At 40.0% G+C, this 21224-nt stretch overlaps 1 protein-coding gene across 1 annotated transcript; it reads right to left on the bottom strand.

Annotated features, from left to right (window-relative positions):
• Window positions 1-9426: 9426 nt before the first annotated feature.
• rras (RAS related) lies at window positions 9427-20343 on the bottom strand. Its single transcript, XM_036560753.1, has 7 exons — window positions 20071-20343; window positions 19145-19233; window positions 17018-17105; window positions 14933-15035; window positions 11942-12050; window positions 11020-11138; window positions 9427-10002 (listed from the first exon to the last, which is right to left on the bottom strand). The coding sequence occupies exons 2-7, from the start codon at window positions 19229-19231 to the stop codon at window positions 9915-9917; spliced, it is 594 nt and encodes a 197-aa protein (XP_036416646.1). The 5' UTR covers window positions 19232-19233; window positions 20071-20343; the 3' UTR covers window positions 9427-9914.
• Between the last annotated feature and the right edge of the window lie 881 nt (window positions 20344-21224).

The raw sequence follows: 21224 nt of genomic DNA on the forward strand, positions 1-21224 counted from the left end.
AACCTGGGGGCCCGAGTGAGTTAGGGGCCCTAATCAATTGCTAATATCACTTGTAGCAGGAAACAGCTCTGCCCAAATGCATTTATATGTGCCACTGCTTTGCCATTTATTCTCCTGGGTCGTGGGGGTGCTGGAACCTATGTCAGCGGTCATTGGGCGGAGGGCGGGAAACACCCTGGACAGGTCACCAGTCTATCACAGGGCAGAGTCTACAACATAAATATAGCCATTTTATTTACTACCCAAAACCAGCAGTGAACCCACAGGTGTCTTCTGAGTGTTTATATGTAATGATGACGATGGTAAAAAAGTGAAAAATGAAGAATTCCCCTTCAACGCAACTGATTGATTGGCCATTTAGTGCCACACAGGTTAGCGATTTCCAAATCCTGGACCAGACACTGAATTTAAAGTCCAGATACTGGCATAAATGCCACAGATGTCCAGTTCCTATCATCACTGTAAACAATTATCACTCCAAGTTTCTCTACAACAGCACAGCTCAATATACCCGTGCAGACATATTGAGAAATCTGTGGAATTCCCTTTTAAGCACAGCTCCAATGCATCTAATTGCATGCCCTCCCTCATTCTCCCATTTTTCCCTATCTGTTTCTTAGGTGCTCCTGGAGCTGCTCTGCTTGGATTGGCTAGATTCAGGACCTGTGAGCCAATAGGAATTTCTGGTGAAGTGTAAAGGAACCAAATACTGGGATTACTGGCTGGTTTGTTGTGCAAGGCAAACTAGAGTGACTCAACTGCGGTGCCAGATAAAGAATCTGATTGAGTTTAAAGACGAAAGAGCTTAAAGAATATCAATTGGACCTGGTATAACCTCACAAAGTGGCTACAGCTCTTCTTTTTCCCTGTCAGGTTTTTATGGTGCATACCGAAAAACACCATAACAGGAACATGGTTGGATTCCAGCTTCAATGCTGCAATAGATCTAAGGGTAGTGTGACATAGGGGCCACCAAAACATGCATTCTTATGGTCTATCTGTCTCTTTCTCTCTCTCACACACAAACATTGAGATATAGTATTTGTCCAAAAGTATCCAGACAGTCCTTCTAATTAATGAATCCATCTATCTTAAAGTCACCCCTTGTGCACACATAGCTTGCATAGTCTCCATTGAAAAGCACTGACCAGTAAAAAGGGGCACTCTGGAGCAGCCACAACATGAACCAAAGGTCATAAATCATAAATCACCCCAGTAATGAGCTGTGGAGCAATGGAACTGCGTTCTCTGGAGTGATGGAGCTCCAGCCAGTACCTTTGGGATGAGTTGGAGTGATCCAGAACTGACCATCCATCATCAGTACCAGACCTCACTAATGCTCTTGTGGCTGAATGCAATCAACCCTTCACAACAATGTTCCAGCATCTTGTGTAAAGCCTTCCCAGAAGAGTAGAGGCTGTAACTGCAGCAAAACTCCTTATTAACACCCTTCATTTCAGAAGAAACACTGTAGGAGCAGATGTCTACAAACTTTTGGACATACAGTGTACATAGCTATGTGTTGTCCATCTCGCTCACTTGTATTTAAAGGTCCTGTAAGCATACAGGGCATTATTTATTACAGTTGTGCAAAAAGAGTGCAGATTTGACCACCTTCAATGATACACAAACTACTCTGCGTCTGATTCCTGAAACTTCCATACAACGTGGAAACAAGCAGAGCGCAAATAAAGAATCAGCTTCAGCGCGTGAAAACAAGTGCAGGCCTAACAGCTCCTCATTTACATATCATTTACATGGAGAATGCTCTGATTCATGCAGATGTTTTGGTAGGGAGCCAATAAAATGACAGTGTTTAGCAGCTCTTGAGCCCATGGCTGTGCTTGTAGGAGGAGTTTGAGGTGGAACAGTGAGTGCACTGCTCCCCCTACTGACCAAACTTTATAGAGTAAAAATTATGATGATGGGAAAGAATAGAATGTGAAGCAAAACCATCTTAGCTTTTTAAAGACTGATTGTGTGATGATCTTCCTAAAATAAGATATTGAAACAGTGTGGTACTGCTGTGTATGATATGCTTCTGCACTAGTTGTGTTTTGTATTGTTTATTTTGTGGGCAGAGTCAGCAGAATAAAACAAAAGCAGTGTAACATGCCTTTAAATGGAACATGGAATAGTTGCAGCATTTGTTTATATCAATGTACATGTAAAATAAGCACATCCACTTCTGTACTGGATTGCCATGATTATCAGTTTTTTTTTCTATTTTTATTCTTATTGGCATTAAAGATAAAATTGATAATAGTTTTGGTTAGTTAACTGCAAATCAAGCATTTTTTTAGGTAGTTTAAGTATTGTGCTCAATTTTGCACAAACTCTTACCAGACATGAGTTTGATCATACAGATTGTCCAAAGAAGAAACCGATCAATAATAGAACTGCTGGTGAAATTGTGTGTGCTCATTTTGTGACCAGTCCTTGGACAAGACTCGTAACACTACACTCACCTACCTCACTCTGGACAAGGGCATCTGCTAAACGTACATTTGTATTGTACTGTCAATTACAATACTCAATAATGTTGATGAGTTTTCCCTGGACACACTTAGAATACAAGCTATGAATGTAAATGTTGGACCAATTAATCATTAATAGAGAAATAAACAATTGCTTGAACAATGTGATCATAATAATAAATAAATAACAAATACATTTTACGTTCAATTTTAATTTTCTAAGCCGCTAAACCTCCTAGGCAAGGGGTCGCAACTCAAATGTTAAGGAGCCATTTTGTTCTTTCAACAAAAATCAATCCACCTTGGGAACCACAATGTCCATTTTACCGTCTTGGCTGTAAATATGTCTCAGTATGTGCTGATGTTCTAGTATAGGCTGAAAAATACGAATGAAAATGCAGACGTACTTTGCTCTGCTTTAAGCTTTAGCTCAGCTGTAGCTGCTTTTCTCACATCTCCGGCAGGAAATTTTTCCACAAAAGTAGAACAGTTTCTTGTAAAATGTCTCAACATTCGACTTTTCACGAGGCTGAAGTCGCTTCTCATTCGCCAGCTCATTGTTTGAATTTTCCCGTTCCACCTTAAATGGTGCCTGAGGTGCCAGAATGTAACTGCTGCACCATTTAAGGTGGAACGGGAAGATTCTAACAAGAAGCTGACTTCATCTTCGTGACTTTTTAGTGTTTGGCAGTTTCTCACTGCAGATTAAACGTATCAGGAAACCAGCAGGAGAGATTATAAATGCAAATAAATCCATTTGTCTCCAAATTATCGATGTTTGTCTGAAATCTTTCTCTTTGTTGTTTTGTTAGCTACTAGCTGGGTGAGACTATTGTCTGTGTTGATGTGACCGGCAATCTGCGCGCCAACCTTCAGGGTTAAAGGTCGGTAAATTAGCAGTTATAGGTTACATTAACTCCACTGTTTAAGACCCTTTATTGTTAAACTGTGCTGAACGATAAGCAGAGCTTTATTTTACTGCAAAGGAGGATTATTTTATTTTTACCTACAAATCTAATTCTGCTGTGGAGCCACAACAGGGCAGTAAAAGAGCCGCATGTGGCTCTGGAGCTGCGTGTTGCTGACCCCTGTCCTACGTTGTGGGGGTGCCCAGGGTGGACAGGCCACCAGTCCATCACAGGGCAGATAGACCGACACACACATTCACACTCACTCCTAGGGCCAATTTAGCATCTCCAATTCACTAGACTGTATGTCTTTGGACTGTGGGAGGAAACCAGAGCACCCAAAACCCACACAAAAATAGGGAGAACATGTAAACACCACACAGAAAGGACCCGGGTCGCCTGACCGGGGAATCGAACCCAGGCCATTCTTGCCGTAAAGTTTTTGAACTGTACGCATGAGGGCATAGTATGCAACTGGGTCCTCTACATTCAGACCTACTGAAAAATGACGAGCGCAGCTACGATTAGCATCGTTTGGGATCAGTCCTCAAGAAGACGACAGCACAACTACAATATACTATATTGAAAACAAACATCTGCAAGCTACAAGACAGAAGACCATTACGGGACGGTGTGATGCACAGCGGAGTGAGGAAATCACACCTAGGTGTTTAAAATTATAGAGAAGGATGTGGTGGAGAGACAGCTTTCAAGAGATACTGAGGTACACTGAGCCAGATCTGCCCCAGTCATGGTCTTCATGTTCAGGCAGGTGACGAGTGGTTAATAACTGTTGAATTTCAGAACCTAAAACTTTCAGTAGCTCATCATATATTCCAGTCATGTCAACAACTTTTTAGTTTTTGGTATATAACATTATGACCACCTCCTTGTTTCTACGCTGATTGTCCATTTTATCAGCTCCACTTACTATATAGGTGCACTGTGTAGTTCTACAGTTACAGACTGTAGTCCATCTGTTTCTCTGCATACTTTGTTAGCCCCCTTTTACCCTGTTCTTCAGTGGTCAGGAATCCATGGACCCTCACAGAGCAGGTACTATTTGGGTGCTGGATCATTCTCAGCACTGCAGTAACACTGACGTGGTGGTGGTGTGTTAGTGTGTGTTGCGCTGGTCTGAGTGCATCAGACACAGCAGTGCTGCTGGAGTTTTTAAACACCTCAGTGTCACTGCTGGACTGAGAATAGTCCACCAACCAAAAATATCCAGCCAACAGCGTCCTGTGGGCAGCGTCCTGTGGGCAGTGTCCTGTGGGTAGCGCCCTGTGGGTAGCGTCCTGTGATCACTGATAAAGGACTAGAGGATGACCAACACAAACTGTGCAGAAGCAGATGAGCTATCGGCTCTGACTTTATATCTGCAAGGTGGACTGACAAGGTAGGAGTGTGTAATAGAGTGGACAGTGAGTGGACACAGTGTTTAAAAACTCCAGCAGCACTGCTGTGTCTGATCCACTTGTACCAGCACAACACCACCACCACGTCAGTGTTACTGCACTGCTGAGAATGATCCACCACCCAAATAGTACCTGCTCTGTGAAAGAAATGGAGGGAAAAGGTTTTCTCCATGCTATCATTCCATACATACTATTCCTGTTCAGTGTTTCCCCGATTGTGAAGTCCAAACTTTTCAAAAATAGCTTTGGAACCTCTTCTGACCTAATAAACACTGGCAAATAATGCTCTGAGGCCCTCAGAAATCTCAATTGATTGAAAAATGTGTGTGGTAAAGACCAGACTTTGATGGTGAAGACTCAGCGTGATGTTTCTTAAATAGGGTGGGGTCAGCCACACTCCCACCTGATTGTCATCCCACTGATTGAAACAGTGAGCCAACATAACAAACTCATCATTTTAGAGGTTCACATACGTTTGCCAACAGAGACATTTAATGTTGGGTCACTTTTTTAAAAAATAAATGGTTGAAAAACTATATTTGTGTTACTTGTTTATTTGAGTTCTCGTTATCTAGTGCTATGACAATTTAAGATCTGATCATATTTACTAATAAATTCATGTAGAAATTTACAAAATGATAAAGTGTTCACAAACTTTAAAGTAGCGCTATTACAACTTTAAGCCCCTGTTTTAGTAAAACCGGGTTCTTAAGTACCACATACTTAAAATGAGCTGAAGTCTGACCCCACCTGTCAGTAATACATTCCACTGTCCACTGCATTAATAAAGAATTCAGTCATGTTTGCTTGTAAGCGTGCATATATCAATGACTCTGAACATGGCTCAGCTGGTCAGATTTCAGTACTGAAACCATCTGATTTATAATTGACATTTTGACAGGTCAGCTCCCAGTTATTGATTAACTGTTGACTAAAGATGGTCAGTTACCTGTTGAAAGAATGTGCCAAAATATGCATCCCTAATAGAAGCCCATGGGTTTGTACCAGGAAATGGGTTGGAACGATTGTGGTAATTGACACTACAGATGCAGCAGATAGACATCAGGTTAAAACACTGCGAGTATCCCTTATGTGGAAGCTAATACAAAATTTCATTTTGCTTTTGATTAAATAATGCGCTTAATTTGACAAATGACCCACTATCTAAGCCTCTGAAACTAAACATTTGCAAACCTAATTTACACAAATTTAATAAGTGCAAATGTGTAGAAATAGTCCAAGTACAACAGCAACACACAAGAAAGAAAACACAATCATTAGACTTAAGTAAATATCACTTTAATTGTGTACAAAACGTTTTAGATCAATTTCAGTATAAAAATGTCAACGTTCTATAATGGAAGCCTAAATGGTGCAGCATATTAGATTGATGTCCATTCAGAGCCACTGAGTACGTTTACACACGCTTAATAATCCGATGAAACGGATTTCTGCAGTTATCAGATCAAAAGTGCATATGAACGCACTCACTGATAAAGAGTTTGATTTAAAATAAATGAAATTATAGGACTTGTATGAAGGATTATTTAAAATGATACAATCCTGTATCACATTTAGATATGCATTTCTTACAAACTCCAGCCTTCAGACTGAAAACAATGCTGCGTCGTCTCGAGCACTGTCTCAGTTCGGAAGTTTGGCGCCCTCCGGTGTGTCAAGAAGGAACAGCTGTCTATTTCACTTTGAGCACTTAGAGGAATTCCCAGATTTTTGAAATATGCAAAACAAAGTCATCCAGAGTGGTCTGGTGTGAAATGCTCTGTTCTCGAGAAACCTACCTAATCAGAACTGTTCACAGTGGTGGTGATAGGAACATGACGTCTGAAGAGTTTAATGCCTCGAAAAGCTCCCTCACAGAAAGTTATTACATGAAATGGCAGCCTAATGCCTGAGACATTGTTTTACGAGTCTTTAGTCAAAGGTTTTGGCTTAAAATGTTTTTTTTTTTAATCTATTCATAGTGGAGAGGTACGTCATCAATATTACACATAAAACACAAAGAAGGCACTTGTAGGTTCATTAGTGGTTTTAGACAATAAATAAAATGGATGGGTGTTGTAGACATCATGACCACTGTAGAGAGTCAGTCTGAAGGTTTCTCTAAAATAAACCATTTCACACCAAACCACTCTGAATGACCGTGTACACCTCAACCACTGAATTCTGTAGAAACTGTGAAGAATCACATGGAATTCCCCTTTAACATAGTAAGTTCGCAAATGTTAAGTACATTGCATTTGGCTATTGCGTACAAATCACCGTATACTGATCAAGTAAATCAAGTAGGCTTAAAGCGTATCAAATAAAAACAGCACAAGCTTTACAGACAATTTGCAAATGCACAAAACACAAGTACCTTCACACGGCCACGTAAAACTGTTCTCCAAAACACACTCACACTTATTCACACACATACACCAACATAAAAACAACCCACCCCCAGAGTTACAGTACAACAACGCACAAATGATCTAGTTTAGTGTCAAACTACTTTTGCTTAACTGTTCGTTATGACGAAGGTGTGCAAACATACAGTATGTTCTTTGGTTTATACGAATACTAAAATTATACTGCCGAAGGAGCCACTAATCCAACACTGCTGAGTCATATTACTCCTCTCTTCTATAAAGCTCGTACTCACTTTTAATGACTTTATATAAGTGAAGGTGACGTAAATCCACACTAAACTGTCTGGGCGAAATGAAAACACCTGGAAAAGCTGCTGCTTGGCACAAAGTGTGGTTCAGCAGAGGCAACAAGAGCAGAAAGATGTGTGACAACTGCGTGTGGATATATAAACACATACACACACAGTACTGTGCAAAACTCACCTGAAGAAACTGCACAAAAGCATTTACCTTTGCAGTAATATGACCATGAATTTCTTGTTTTCAAAAAGGAGATTCCTGTTTGATGCCCCCAGCTATCGCAAGGTGTTAAACTCCATCACCAGCTCATCTAATTTAGTGACACTGATTTAAAATCACTACTTACTCTAATATTTGTATTTATTCTGGTAATATTGTTTTTTTTCCCAGAGTGAATAAACGCACTCTGCCCCGATAAACAACTTCTTCCAGGTGCTTAAAACTTTTGCACAGTACTGAACGTCTCGTCGCTGAGAAAACAAGCAACTCCAAAATGGTATGTTTACAGGAGAGCGCAAAAACATTTTCTAGCCTCATTGCTCAAATCTGATTTTTGCTCAGATCCGATCTCTCTGACATTATGGTTCACACTTGTTTAGATAAGTGATTCAAATCTACCATTAATGTGAACAAACCAGTGTCCTGAAATGACCCGCATGCAGAACTTTTCCACCGTTTACAGGCTTTAACCTCTGTTCGACACTGCTGCCATGGTAACGCTGAATGACGGTGTACACACAGTAGGAAAAAGCACATGAATTCCGATCTGAGCGTCTCATGAAGGTCGCATGGCCACGAATCGGATACATATCCGATCTAGGATCACATATGAAAGTGGCTCAGGTTGATTTGAAAGAATCAAATTTGTGTGTCCACATAGCTCTGAAAACATCGGATCTGAGTCACATTAGGGCAAAAAATCAGATTTGTACCACTTCAACTTGGTAATGTGAACGTAGCCTTGTAGGGTTTCTATTGGTCCATTCATCATGAACAAAGGGCAGCTGCTGTGCTACATTAAAACAAAACTGTTTTTTGGACAGCGACAAGACCTGAAACTTTCACTTGTACATTTATACATACATGACTGCTACATACTGTGACGGCGATATGGCTGTGATGTAGCTTCTGAATTAATAATGTGACATGGTTAAAGACTGGCCTGTATTATTTTACCCAAAATAGTTTACTTTTGTTGGATTACTTTTATTCATCAAAACATCTGACCAAGATGGTTTTTGCACATATTGCAGCCTGCATTTGCACTGCAGAGGCCAATATCATATATAAATGATAAAAATATACTGTATATACTGTTGCCTTCTGACACTGTATGACACTTATCAATAAAGGTAAACTACATTTAGCATCAGTTATATTTGAGGTGAGGGGAGAATTCAATACATTTCATGTTGTTTCACTAAACAGTTGCTTTAAAGCAGGAAAACACAAAACTGCAGTGCTGGATTTCACCTGGACTGGAGCTGGAAGGCCTGTCAGAGGCCAGCTTCACATATTCAGAACTGAAGAGGTTTATCTTGTTCCAATAGGCCAGGGCTGGTTAAGTGAGGAGGCTATTTAGTTTAGAAAAGAAAAAAAAAATCACTGACAGATGATAGGGGCAAGAACTTTTTCCTCTTCACTTCTTACGTGATTTACACAGAACACCCGCCTAATAAAGCAGCTTTATCAGTCCAACCATATCAAAGCAGCCAGATACTGTGTACAGTCTATATACACATACGTGGTATACACGTACAGTAATCTATGTCCCTCCCTCCATCCTCTACTCTCTACGGCAGTCTTTCTGGATAGAAATCAGAGATGCAAGATATCAGAATAACAGCTGTATTGGCAGACATTTGCATTTAAAGAGTATATATATATATATATATATATATATATATATATATATATATATATACACATATATATATATATATATATATATATATATATATATATCAGTATCAGAGAGATGTTTAAATTTGACTGATATTTTGTTTACGTATCAGCAGACGTGTACAGAAAAAGCATAGAAATAGACCTAAGAGAAACGTTTGAAATGCTGACTCAGAAATGATCGAAGCCCTCATACCTGCATAAAATTAAAAAGAGGATAAAACGTGGTTGATTAAAAAAAAGTGCAGATGAGGAAAGGAAACCGTTAAGATTAGACTCTGTGCTCCCTCACGAAGAGAATCACTTCCCATGTACGCACCCGCTACTATGACTAAGAGCATTCATTCATGCACGCACACACTTTTGTTCACTTGCACTGGGCACATACGATGCCACCATAAGCAGTTCTGGACACTGAATCTCTCACATTCTCACACACACACACACACACACACACACACACACACACAGTGCAGACATGTAAGGCACCAGACAGGAGGGTGGGGCTTCAGTCTCCATGGCGACAGTGTGGACACGCAGTCAGAGGATGGTGCAGGGACAGCCGCGATTCTGCTGCTTCCTACCGTGATTCAGAAGCACAGGAGGACTTTCTGTCTCCTGAAACTTTCTGTATGTGTGAGAGAGAGAGAGAGAGAGCGAGAGCGAGAGCGAGAGAGCGAGAGCGCGAGCGCGAGAGAGTGTGAGAGAGAAAATAAAGAAAAAGTGATAGACCAAGAAAAGGAAAGATAGAAAGAGACCAAAAGAAATAATTGAAAAGCAAGACAGACAGGAAGAATGAGGAAAAAAAGTAAGACAAAGTGAAGGAACACAAAGAAAAAGTGAGAGAAAGTAAAAGAGAAAATTAAAAAAGAATAAAACAGAAGAAAGAAAAAAGGGAAAATAAAGAAAATGTAAGACAGAGAGAGAGAACAAAAAACAAAAAGAAACAATGAAAGAAAGAAAAAGAGAAAATTAAAAAAGTGAGACAATGCAAAAGAAAACAAAAAAATAACAGATAGGTAGAAAAATGCAAGAGAGAACAAAAACAAAACAAAAAAAACAAAGAAAAACAGTGAAAGACAAAGAAGTGAAAAAATGGTGAAAAAAATGACAATGCAAAGAGAACAAATAAGTAAAAAGATGCAAAGGAAGAAAGAAAAAAGAGAAAAAAGAAGAAAAAGAAAGAGACAAAGTCAAAGAAAGAAAGAAAGAAAGAAAGAAAGAAAGAAAAAGATTCAAAGAAAGAAAGAAAGAAAGAAAGAATCCCTTTAGTAAAATCTTCTATTTTTTAAATTAAAATGTGACTGGGGTGATGCCCCACCAATTTTTAATTCATAAAAAAATTAAACTAAATAAAAAAACCTTCACTCTTCCATTAAGACTTAAACACAGACAGTCAAACTTAACAGGAGAACAAATTAAAATCTCCATTTCAATTTCCCAAAAAGAGAAACCTGCACAACTTCATGTTTAACAACTCACTACTGCTAAACATCTTCACTGCGTTTCACAAACTAATGTTTATGAACTCAGGCATAAGACATCTTAGCTAGTGTAGCCCAGTGAACCTCATAGGGTCAAATCAGTGATACAGACACTGTTTGATGTGATGTTATTACATTACAGCTCTGAGCCTGAAATTTACCTTATTGCTCGCACCACCTCCAGGAAAGCTTCGTCCACATTGTGGCGGTTCTTAGCTGACGACTCCATATAGTGGATCCGGTTTTCTCTGGCAAACACCATGGCCTCTTCTTTTGAGATCTGGAAACAACATACCAGCCTCAGAAACAAAGACTACGTTCACATTACCAGGCTATAGTGGCACAAATCCGATTTTCTGCCCTAATGTGACTCAGATCTGATGTTTTCAGAGCAGTGTGGATACGCAAATCTGATCTTTTCAAATCTGACCTGAGCCACTTTCATATGAGGTCCTAGATCGGATACATATCCGATTCATGGCCATGCGACCTTAATGTGAGGCTCAGATCGGAATTCATGGGCTTTTTTCCCCCCACTGCGCGACACCATTCAGCGTTACCATGGCAGCAGCGCCAAACAGAAGTTAAAGCCTGTAAACGGTGGAAAAGCAGCTCATCTCACCTTTTTCTCCTTCGTCTCGCTCTAATAATGAAGCTGAGAGCTGATCAGAGTTAATTATCTTCTCAGCGAAGCTCGTTCTGCTTGTTAGTTTGTTGCTGATGATGCACGTGATTCATTCACGTGATGTTACTGAGTAGGATGAGCTCATGTGGGTCATTTCAGGACGCCGGTTCGTTCACATTAATGACATTAATGATTTGAATCACTTAACTAAACGAGTGTGAACCATCGTGTCAGAGAGATCAGATTTGAGCAAAAAGTCGGATTTGAGCCATGAGGCTTGTAATGTGAACGCAGCTAAAAACTCACCCACTTCAGGGCCCAGCATGCCAACACGAGCAAATAATTTACAGATTAAACTCAAATCAGATGCACTTCTTCCAACACCATAGTAACAGAACAACTCTCCATGACATCATCCACGTTAATAACAGCCTGGTGTCTGTGTTATGGGTATTTACCACTCTCTGCTGGTCCAGATCCGACTTGTTGCCAACGAGGACCATGGGAAAGTCGTCTCGGTCCTTCACTCGCAGAATCTGAGTGTGAAACTTCTGAATTTCATTGTAACTGAAAAAGAGGATTCAAACACAGAGTTTTACAATTCACAGAAAGTTTTCTCACTGTTTAATGCTTGAACTCATGAAGCCCACTAGAGGTTCCAGATCACTTTGTATAACTTGAATTCGCCAGTGTTTTTCTACCTGCAACACCTGTAACATCTGGACTGATCGTCAAAGACAAATTTTTATATATCTGTCTCATCCTAAGACCAGTGCAGTGTACCGGTGTGAACTTATTTACTATCTCATCAGATATATTAAATGTTTATTTGTGGAATTTAAAACCACTAATATTGGCAACTGGCTTTGGAATAAAAATAAATAAAAAAAAAAAGGTTGTGGAGGAAACATTGCAGAACCATGTAAATGGAAGAGAACAGTTTAGAACAGGGTGAATGAGAAAGTACTTTCCAGAACAGTGTAAACAGCACAGTGTAAAAAGGGGAGGACATTCTCGAACGGCATGACTAACACAATGTGAGGTGGGGATAACCTTTTAGAACAGTGTGAAAAGGGAGGGTTACTGTAGAACAGTGTGACTGAGGCCAAACACTCTCAGACAGTGTGAATGGGGAGAACATTCTAGAAAAGTGCGAAAGGAGGGGAACATTCTAAAACAGCATGACTAGCAAAAAGTGAAGTGAGGATAACATTCTAGAACAGTGTGAACAGGGCCAAACACTCTTGGACAGTGTGAATGAGGAGAACATTCTAGAACAGGGTAAATAAAGCCAAACATTCTGGAGGGTGTGAACAAAGAGAACATTCTAGAACAGCATGACTATCATATTGTGAAGTGGGAATGACATTCTAGAACCATGTAAATGGGAAGAACATTCTAGAACAGCATGACTAGAACAGTGTGAATACGGAGGGTTACTATAGAACAGTTTGAAAGGGCTAAACATTCTGGGACAGTGTGAATGGGAAGAACATTCTAGAACAGCATGACTAGAACAGTGTAAAGTAGGGATAACATTTTAAAAACAGCATGATTGAGGAACAACATTCTAGAACACTGAACAACACAACGTGAAGTAGGGATAACATTTTAGAACAGAGTAAACGGGAAGACTAAAACAGTGTGAATGGGGCAAATATTGAAGAACAATTTGAACAGGGCCAAACATTCTAGAACAGGGAGAACATTCTAGAACAATGTGAAAGGAGGCAAACATTTTATTAAACATTTGAATTAACCGTAAACCGATCAAGCATAACATTCTGACCATCTCTTTGTTTCTACGCTCATTGTCCATTTTATCAGCTCCAATAACTATATAGGTGCACTTTGTAGTTCTACAGTTACAGACTGTAGTCCATCTGTTTCTCTGCATACTTTGTTAGCCCCCTTTTACCCTGTTCTTCAGTGGTCAGGACCCCCATGGACCCTCACAGAGCAGGTACTATTTGGGTGGTGGATCATTCTCAGCACTGCAGTAACACTGACGTGGTGGTGGTGTGTTAGTGTGTGTTGCGCTGGTCTGAGTGGATCAGACACAGCAGTGTTGCTGGAGTTTTTAAACACCTCAGTGTCGCTGCTGGACTGAGAATAGTCCACCAACCAAAAATATCCAGCCAACAGCGTCCTGTTGGCAGCGTCCTCTAACCACTGATGAAGGACTAGAGGATGACAGACACAAACTGTGCAGCAGCAGATGAGCTCTGACTTTACATCTACAAGGTGGACTGACAAGGTAGGAGTGTCTAATAGAGTGGACAGTGAGTGGACACAGTGTTCAAAAACTCCAGCAGCACTGCTGTGTCTGATCCACTCATACCAGCGCAACACACACTAACACACCACCACCACGTCAGTGTTACTGCAGTGCTGAGAATGATCCACCACCCGAATAATACTTGCTCTGTGAGGGTCCATGGGGGTCCTGACCACTGGAGAACAGGGTAAAAGGGGGCTAACAAAGTATGCAGAGAAACAGATGGACTACAGTCTGTAACTGTAGAACTACAAAGTGCACCTATATAGTAAGTGGAGCTGATAAAATGGACAAAGAGCATAGAAACAAGGAGGTGGTCAGAATGTTATGCCTGATTGGTTTATGTGCTCTTCATCCATACTTAGTCGATACAAGCAAATATGTACTCCCAGAATCGTATATTGAGTTCATTTTTCATGACATCAGTCACATTGCCCACTCCTACCCAATGTGTGGGTTTCCTGGAGATTTTCAGGTCAGTATGATCTTAGCATACATACTATTTGTAGAAAAAACAAAGCTTTGCTGAGTCTCTCTCTTGGCTATTCTGCTTATAGATGCTTTGCTTCAGGCAATAATGCTGTTAGAAAAACAGCTACTACTATTCGTCATGACGTCTCTCTACATGACTGAAGATTCCCGTGCAGCAAATTAGAAGTACCCCACTAAACCACACCAGCACACAAACAGTCTTTAGTTGAGCCATCTTCACAGCACCTGACCACAAACATCATCGCTCTCACTCATACAACACACACACACAATGGTTTTCTCTCTCTTGTGACACTTTTTCACACCTACATAGTCTCTGTTCCCTTTCACTCATTCAAACACAAAGGCAAGATACTCTCTGTTCCTCTACAGACACACAACACACACACAAGTTTTATATCATGTCAGGGTGTGGGGTTGTCCCCTCTATATATAACTATGTTAGCACCTACAGTGCTGTGCAAAGGCTTTAAGATCAGGAAGACTTGCATTTAACAACTATTTAATTCGCAGAGCAAACCTTCAACGACAACAGAACTCAAAGATGAACAGCTGCTGAAGTCGCTGTGGTAAATACACTTAAAAATAACTCTGTCTTTCTCGCTCAGCACCACTAGATGCTCCGTGCAACGGACCAATAGCAGTTACAAGTATGCTGCTGGCTTTACCGCGAACTTACCTTCCACTGTCATTGAGGGCGAACACCAGCAGAAATCCCTCTCCTGAGCGCATATACTGTTCCCTCATTGCTCCAAACTCTTCTTGACCTGCTGTGTCCAGAACTAATGAAACCACACAGAGATAGAGACAAGTGAGAGGCGCACATTCAAAATGTAACATTATATTAGATTAGATTACATTCAGCTCTGTCACTGTGCAGAGTGCAGGTACAGGGCCAATGAAATGCAGCAAGCATTTCACCAGAAAGAGCAAAATACAGTATTATTTACATATAAAAAGCAAGCAAGTACCTGACAATTGAGAGTTATGATACGTACAAGTAAGGACGGTACAGTGATAAAAAAAAAATATGTTGCAAGTATAAATATACATGTTTACAGAGTGAGTGGAGAGAATGCAAATGTAGGTAGTACAGGCTGCTGTAACAGTACATGAAAAAAGATAAGTACGTTAAAAAAATAAGTATGCAGAGTAAAAAAATAAATAAATAAATAAAATAAAAAAACAGTAACTACAAATATGAATAGCGCAGACGAAACAGTAGAAATAAAAATCTGTCAAACTTGATATCTGAGTTCATAAGGCATTATTGTGGGAAAATAAAAACAAAACATAGGACTCTTAATATACTGTAAATGGGACACCACCAGGGAGGGTATAGTGCTAAACTATATTAAATCCCGACCCAAATCCATAGTTGGTGGCTTGAAATTTACCTCCAAAAGTTGTCAATCTAAAGTCTTTAAGATACACAGACAAACGGCAATATGTTTTCACCTCTGCTGACATTATTAGCCTAGCACATTGTACATTTTAGCTCGAAAACAGCGAGTTTAAAGAGTTAGCTGCTGATGTGATAAAATTTGATAAGATATTTTTCCCTTAAATATATCACTAACAACTAACTTCTTGTAGGACTGGGCAAGCTGACGAAGTTAGCATTATCGTGACATGCTTTGTCACACTGTCACAATATGCTCTTCTGTATATGTATATGGAGTATAATCACTGAGTGTCTAATTAACAACTCCCAACTGTACGTTTGTTTACAGAGAGATTATAATTAGTCCTGTGTAACTGGATTCAGACTTTAGCCAGCTGCAGTAGTCTTTCTACATTTTCTTCTTTGGGATAAACATCTAGGAAACTTCCACAACAGCAGAATCTGGTGGAACAGTGCAGACTTATCACGGCTTACAAGTTAATTCAAATGATGGATGTTTATTGTTGCTAAAAAGAAAAAAATAATAATAATAATATTCCCTTTTGGATCAATTTTATATCATTTTTGTCTGTCTATTCACCACAAAATTTTCACACAACGTAAGGGACAGTTGTTGTGCTCATAGAAATATGTATTATTTAAAAAAAAACAAATAAAAACAAACACACTGCTGTCAGAACAAAACCTTGTATCTCCCTTCTTTCATTTTTCAGTTTTTTACATAATTTCAAAATGCCTGTTCTTTACATTGTGTGCAAATTTCAAAATGAACGGACCAAAAGAAACAGCCCAAAGTGACTTGGAAAATAAAGTCTGGTTCCATTGACTTACGTTAAAAATAAAGTATGTTTTTTGCTTCTCCTGTAAAGTTACCATTTTGGAGATACGAGGTTTTGTTCTGACAACAGTGATATATACATAAATAAATGGCCAGCAGCAGAATCTTTATATGTATCTTTATCTGTTTTTAAAAATATGTATGACTATTCAAACATTCGAAAACTCTGACCCTTCCCTACAGGAAATTACATGATTGTAACACAACTGTGAAGTAATAGAAGACGGGACACAAACATGACAAAACCAAATGACTTCATGATCTTTGCTGCACCTACACCTACAGGGAGTCATACGGTTTAAGGGCTTGCTAACTGTGGTTGCTTGATTTTGAAAGCAAAGTGCTGACAAACTGATGCAGCAAGTCAAAACAAAATTTGGTCAGGAACTATTAAAGCTAATCATGATTCACAATGATGCAATTCTGTTCCAAAAATCTGCTGCGTCTAACAGTTTTCAGTCTATTGTCTGTCTGTTTCTCTCACACACACAACCATTTCAACAACATGAACAACGACATACTGTCTAATCGGGTCTCCTTGCCATCCACGGTGCAGATCTTGGTGTAGGAATCCTCGATGGTGGGGTCGTAGTCTGACACAAAGTAGGACTGTGACAGGGAGAAGAGTCAGATATTATTGCTTTCAGTATGCTGCGCCTCGCAGACAAAGAGGCTTCTGGGCCTCGACATGAGAGGACATGTTGAGAACACACTTCACTCTGCTGTTAACACACACTCAGAAATCAGTGATAACTGCCCCTTGCTACAGTTTATACAAGCCGTACCAGAAACAACAGCGTAATTTGACATGTAGTGCACTGTAAATGACATTAGACATAAAACAGAACACAGTATTTATACAGCTGAGAATGTTTTCATGATAAACGGCCATTTCATTCCCATTAAATGGCCTGGGGGGCAGCACAGTTTGGGGATTTCACTTCTCTAATGCACTCGTTAAACCTTAAAACTAAAGGCGTACAACCCCATACTCCAGATGTAATCAATTAGCCAAGCCATGTTTAGTGTCTAGTAGGGATGGAAGGACATTTACCATCACTGTAATGAATTATGTCGCAACATGTCTTTCTGAGTATGTTGTGGATATTGTTAGTACTTCAGGAACACTGATTAAATGAATGTGGCTTTACCCAGAGAGCATAACTAGCCTCTTTGATTGGATTTACTTCGGCGCAATATGTAAAATGTAAATAATCACTGTATTAATAGTTTCAATGAGGTGATACTGACAAAACGTCAAAAAATTTACATATTGTGATGCATAGCGTATTGTGAAAACACCTGGCATTATCATGATATTATATGCTTGCCCACCCTTAGGGATCCATATTATTGTACAGTGTCAGAAATCCAAGTCTACTTAACAAGGAATTCCATGGATCTTTAAAATATGTCAGCATAATTCAATCGTTGTAATGAAAGTCATTCTATGGGTCGTTCTGTGTGATACAGTTCACTGTAGAGAAACTTATCAGCTTGGATTGCTTTACAGTGGTAGTGATAGGAACCAGACGATCATGATGTCTACAAATCAAATACAGATATTTTATTTACTACCCAAATGTGAGTGTATATATGTAATGTTGCGAACAGTTAATCTGAAAAAAAATTTTCTTGGGGACCTGCTAGACCCTCTTAGCTGTGAATGTTAAAAAAAAAAAGATAGTTTTGAGATAAAGTTGACGTATCAGGCAGTGTATCCATGACCATCTTCTGTGAGGGAGCTTTAAGAAGCATGAAACGCTCCAGGCGTCTGGTTCCTATCACCACCACTGTGAACAACTCTGACTCATCACGTTTCTCCAGAACTGAGCATTTTACATCAGATTACTCTGAAAGACTGTTTACATCCTCATACTGAAATCATGAATGAATTTTGAAAATTCAGTTCCACTTTAACAACTCAGGTAAGCCTAAGCCTAACCTTTAACAACTCAGGTAATCCCAACCCTAACCTTAACCTTAACTTCAGAGGCCAAGAAGAAACTCTGCCCTTTCAGCTTTAAGCAATGAAAAGTGGAGTTTTTTTGAAACTTCGTTCCTCCGGTCATTGTAGATGAGTTTCCCTCTTTTTTCTACATATTAAAGGACATTTTTAGCCCTAAAACCATCCAAAACACACACAAATACACCTACTTTCCACCATCTTTCAGGATAAAGCCCTTGTAACACGCTCACCTATTCTCATTACTAAAAGAAGAGCAAAGAAAAGAAGCTTAAAGCTATTAAATATTTATCTTTTCCAAATGTTGTCAATCAGCTCAGGCACATTTTGTGTCTAGCATCTCAACCAATATCAGAAAATGCATAAGCAAGCCTATTTTATTTAACAACTCTTCCTTTACTTTTTAACTACATTAGTCTTGTAGCTCCTGTGTAAAACTAAAGAAGCAAACCTCAGACACCAAACATGTCTAGGCTGATCAAGTACATTTATGGTAAGGTGCAAATGATGAACACTTCTCTTTTTTTGGTGGAACTACCACTTTAATTGTCCTGCCGAATCGAGTAAAAGGGAAATCAGCACACTGTGCTGGACACTACCCCTCAAAGACCACAGGCTGGGCACCCTGGCCTACATTTTGAACCACATTATTAATAGATTTAACAAGTATGACACAATTTACCTGAATGAACTGTATGGTCAGTGCGCTTTTCCCCACACCACCACCGCCCACCACCACCAGCTTGTATCTCTCCTCTTCTGATGACATGGCTGCCACAAAGTGGGAAGAAAATCAGTTTTAAAACAGTTTTAAGCTACCAGAGGTGGACAGAGGAGCCCAAACCGCATTAAACACCCCAACAAAGTAGAAAAATCCTCCAGTACTGAGCTCCCTATAGAACTGCAGTGCAACTTATTAGCACATTCAACATCTATTAGCACAGGAATTGAAGCCTGTTAGACTCTATTAATCTCTACTTGGGTCTTTTGGGTCTAGAATAACACTTGGAATGAAAAAAAGGAATTAAGAACTTAAAGTTTAGAAGTGGAATTGAACTGAGGAAGAAGAAAGACCCCTCCTGACAAATGCAACTGACTAAAAGAAGCAAAAGTAAAATATAAACCCAGCAAAATTGTATTGAAGTACATGTGGCTAAGTAGCTAGCACCCATTTGTGACCTGTGACAGGCATCTTATGCAAACAAAACAAACACAATAAATGGACAATGAACGTGGCTGCTGATCGTTATTACACAATATCTGCTCGTGGAACTTCAACAAGCAGCTTCTTGTTCGAATTTTCCCGTTCAACCTTAAAAGAAGCGGCAGAACGTAACTGCTGCACCATTTAAGGTGGAACGGGAAAATTCGAGCACGAAGTGGCGAGTAGGAAGCCAACTTCAGCCTCGGTTCCTGAGCCGGGCATCTCTCAGCCTCAACTCAACGCCACCTCAAAAGCGTTAAGAGAGTCGGTGTATGATTTAAAACGTCCTGTTTCGTTTTATTTACCATCTATCACCACATTTTGCCATATAAACGCAGATGTGGTCGAGTAACGGCCTGCAAAGCGAGCCGAGCAACGGAAAAAAAACTCGTCCATTAACTTACCTTTCCTTCCGCAGCCGCCTTCGGGTGATTCGCCACTCGCCAAAAGTCAAACGACTGAAAGTTTCAAACTTAGCAGTTGGACCTCCTCAAATCACAAACGACAGCGCACAAAGGCTCAAACCATTTTAAACCTCGGACACAGACGAGGTTCAGTGATTTGGCTACGTCTGTTAGCGTTTTTTCTTACTGATTTGTACTCGACCCTCCGCGTCTGCTCACTTTTTTCATACCCAGGAGCTACTTTTTCTTCCTCCGCTGTTTTCTAATACACGCCCGTATTCTGATATGTCCCGCCTTCCGTGCGATCGGATTGGCTAGTGGCCCACACCTTCCCACGCTAGGATTGGCTAGTCGCCAAAAGGGACGCCACTAGCCTATCGCGACACAGGACGTGAAACGATTCCAGCCAATCGTGGAGCAGAAGAGGAGGGCCTTGTCGGTTAACGAGTGGGGAAAAAAACAAGGCTTGCGGCGTAGCTAATTTCATACGTAGAAGAATAGGAGTGTCTCCCAGCGTTTTTCACGACCGAAAGAAAAAACGTTAGCAGGAAAGCAGTTTTTAAGCCGGAATGAATCCTCTAGTTGGCTAAAAAACAACCCTAAACGTAATTAGTGATGATATTAAGCCAATCTGGGCTGCTTTTCCGGATAACACGATCGGAGTAATTGCATGTGGTTCTTTCCATATTTGGAACGAGGCTGAAGTTGGCTTCCTATTCGCCAGCTTCTTCTTCGAATTTTCCCGTTCCACCTTAAGTGGTGGAGCAGTTACATTCTTATCCGCCAGCTTCTTCTTCGAATTTTCCCGTTCCGCCTTAAAAGCTGCAGCAGTTACGTCACAGTGCAGTGAAGGTATATTCTGGCGCCTGGGAATGTATCTGAGGAGCCAGAACGTAACTTCACGGCTACATTTAAGGTGGAACGGGAAAATTCGAGCAAGACACCGATCTAGGAGTAGGAAAAAAATCACTGCGCGTAACAGTGTTTGATTGGATTTATTATAATTGGACGAATATGGTGTATTGATGAAAAAAAAAAGATTTTTTTACACAGGCGCCAAAATGTTACTGCTGCACTTTTTTTCCATTTAAGGTGGGATGGAAAATTCGAATAAGAAGCCAATTTCAGACTCGGTCTCGTGTCAGTGAGGGGAG

The sequence above is a fragment of the Colossoma macropomum genome, unplaced genomic scaffold (genome assembly GCF_904425465.1).
Source record: "Colossoma macropomum unplaced genomic scaffold, Colossoma_macropomum, whole genome shotgun sequence".
In the NCBI taxonomy this organism is placed as follows: Eukaryota; Metazoa; Chordata; class Actinopteri; order Characiformes; family Serrasalmidae; genus Colossoma; species Colossoma macropomum.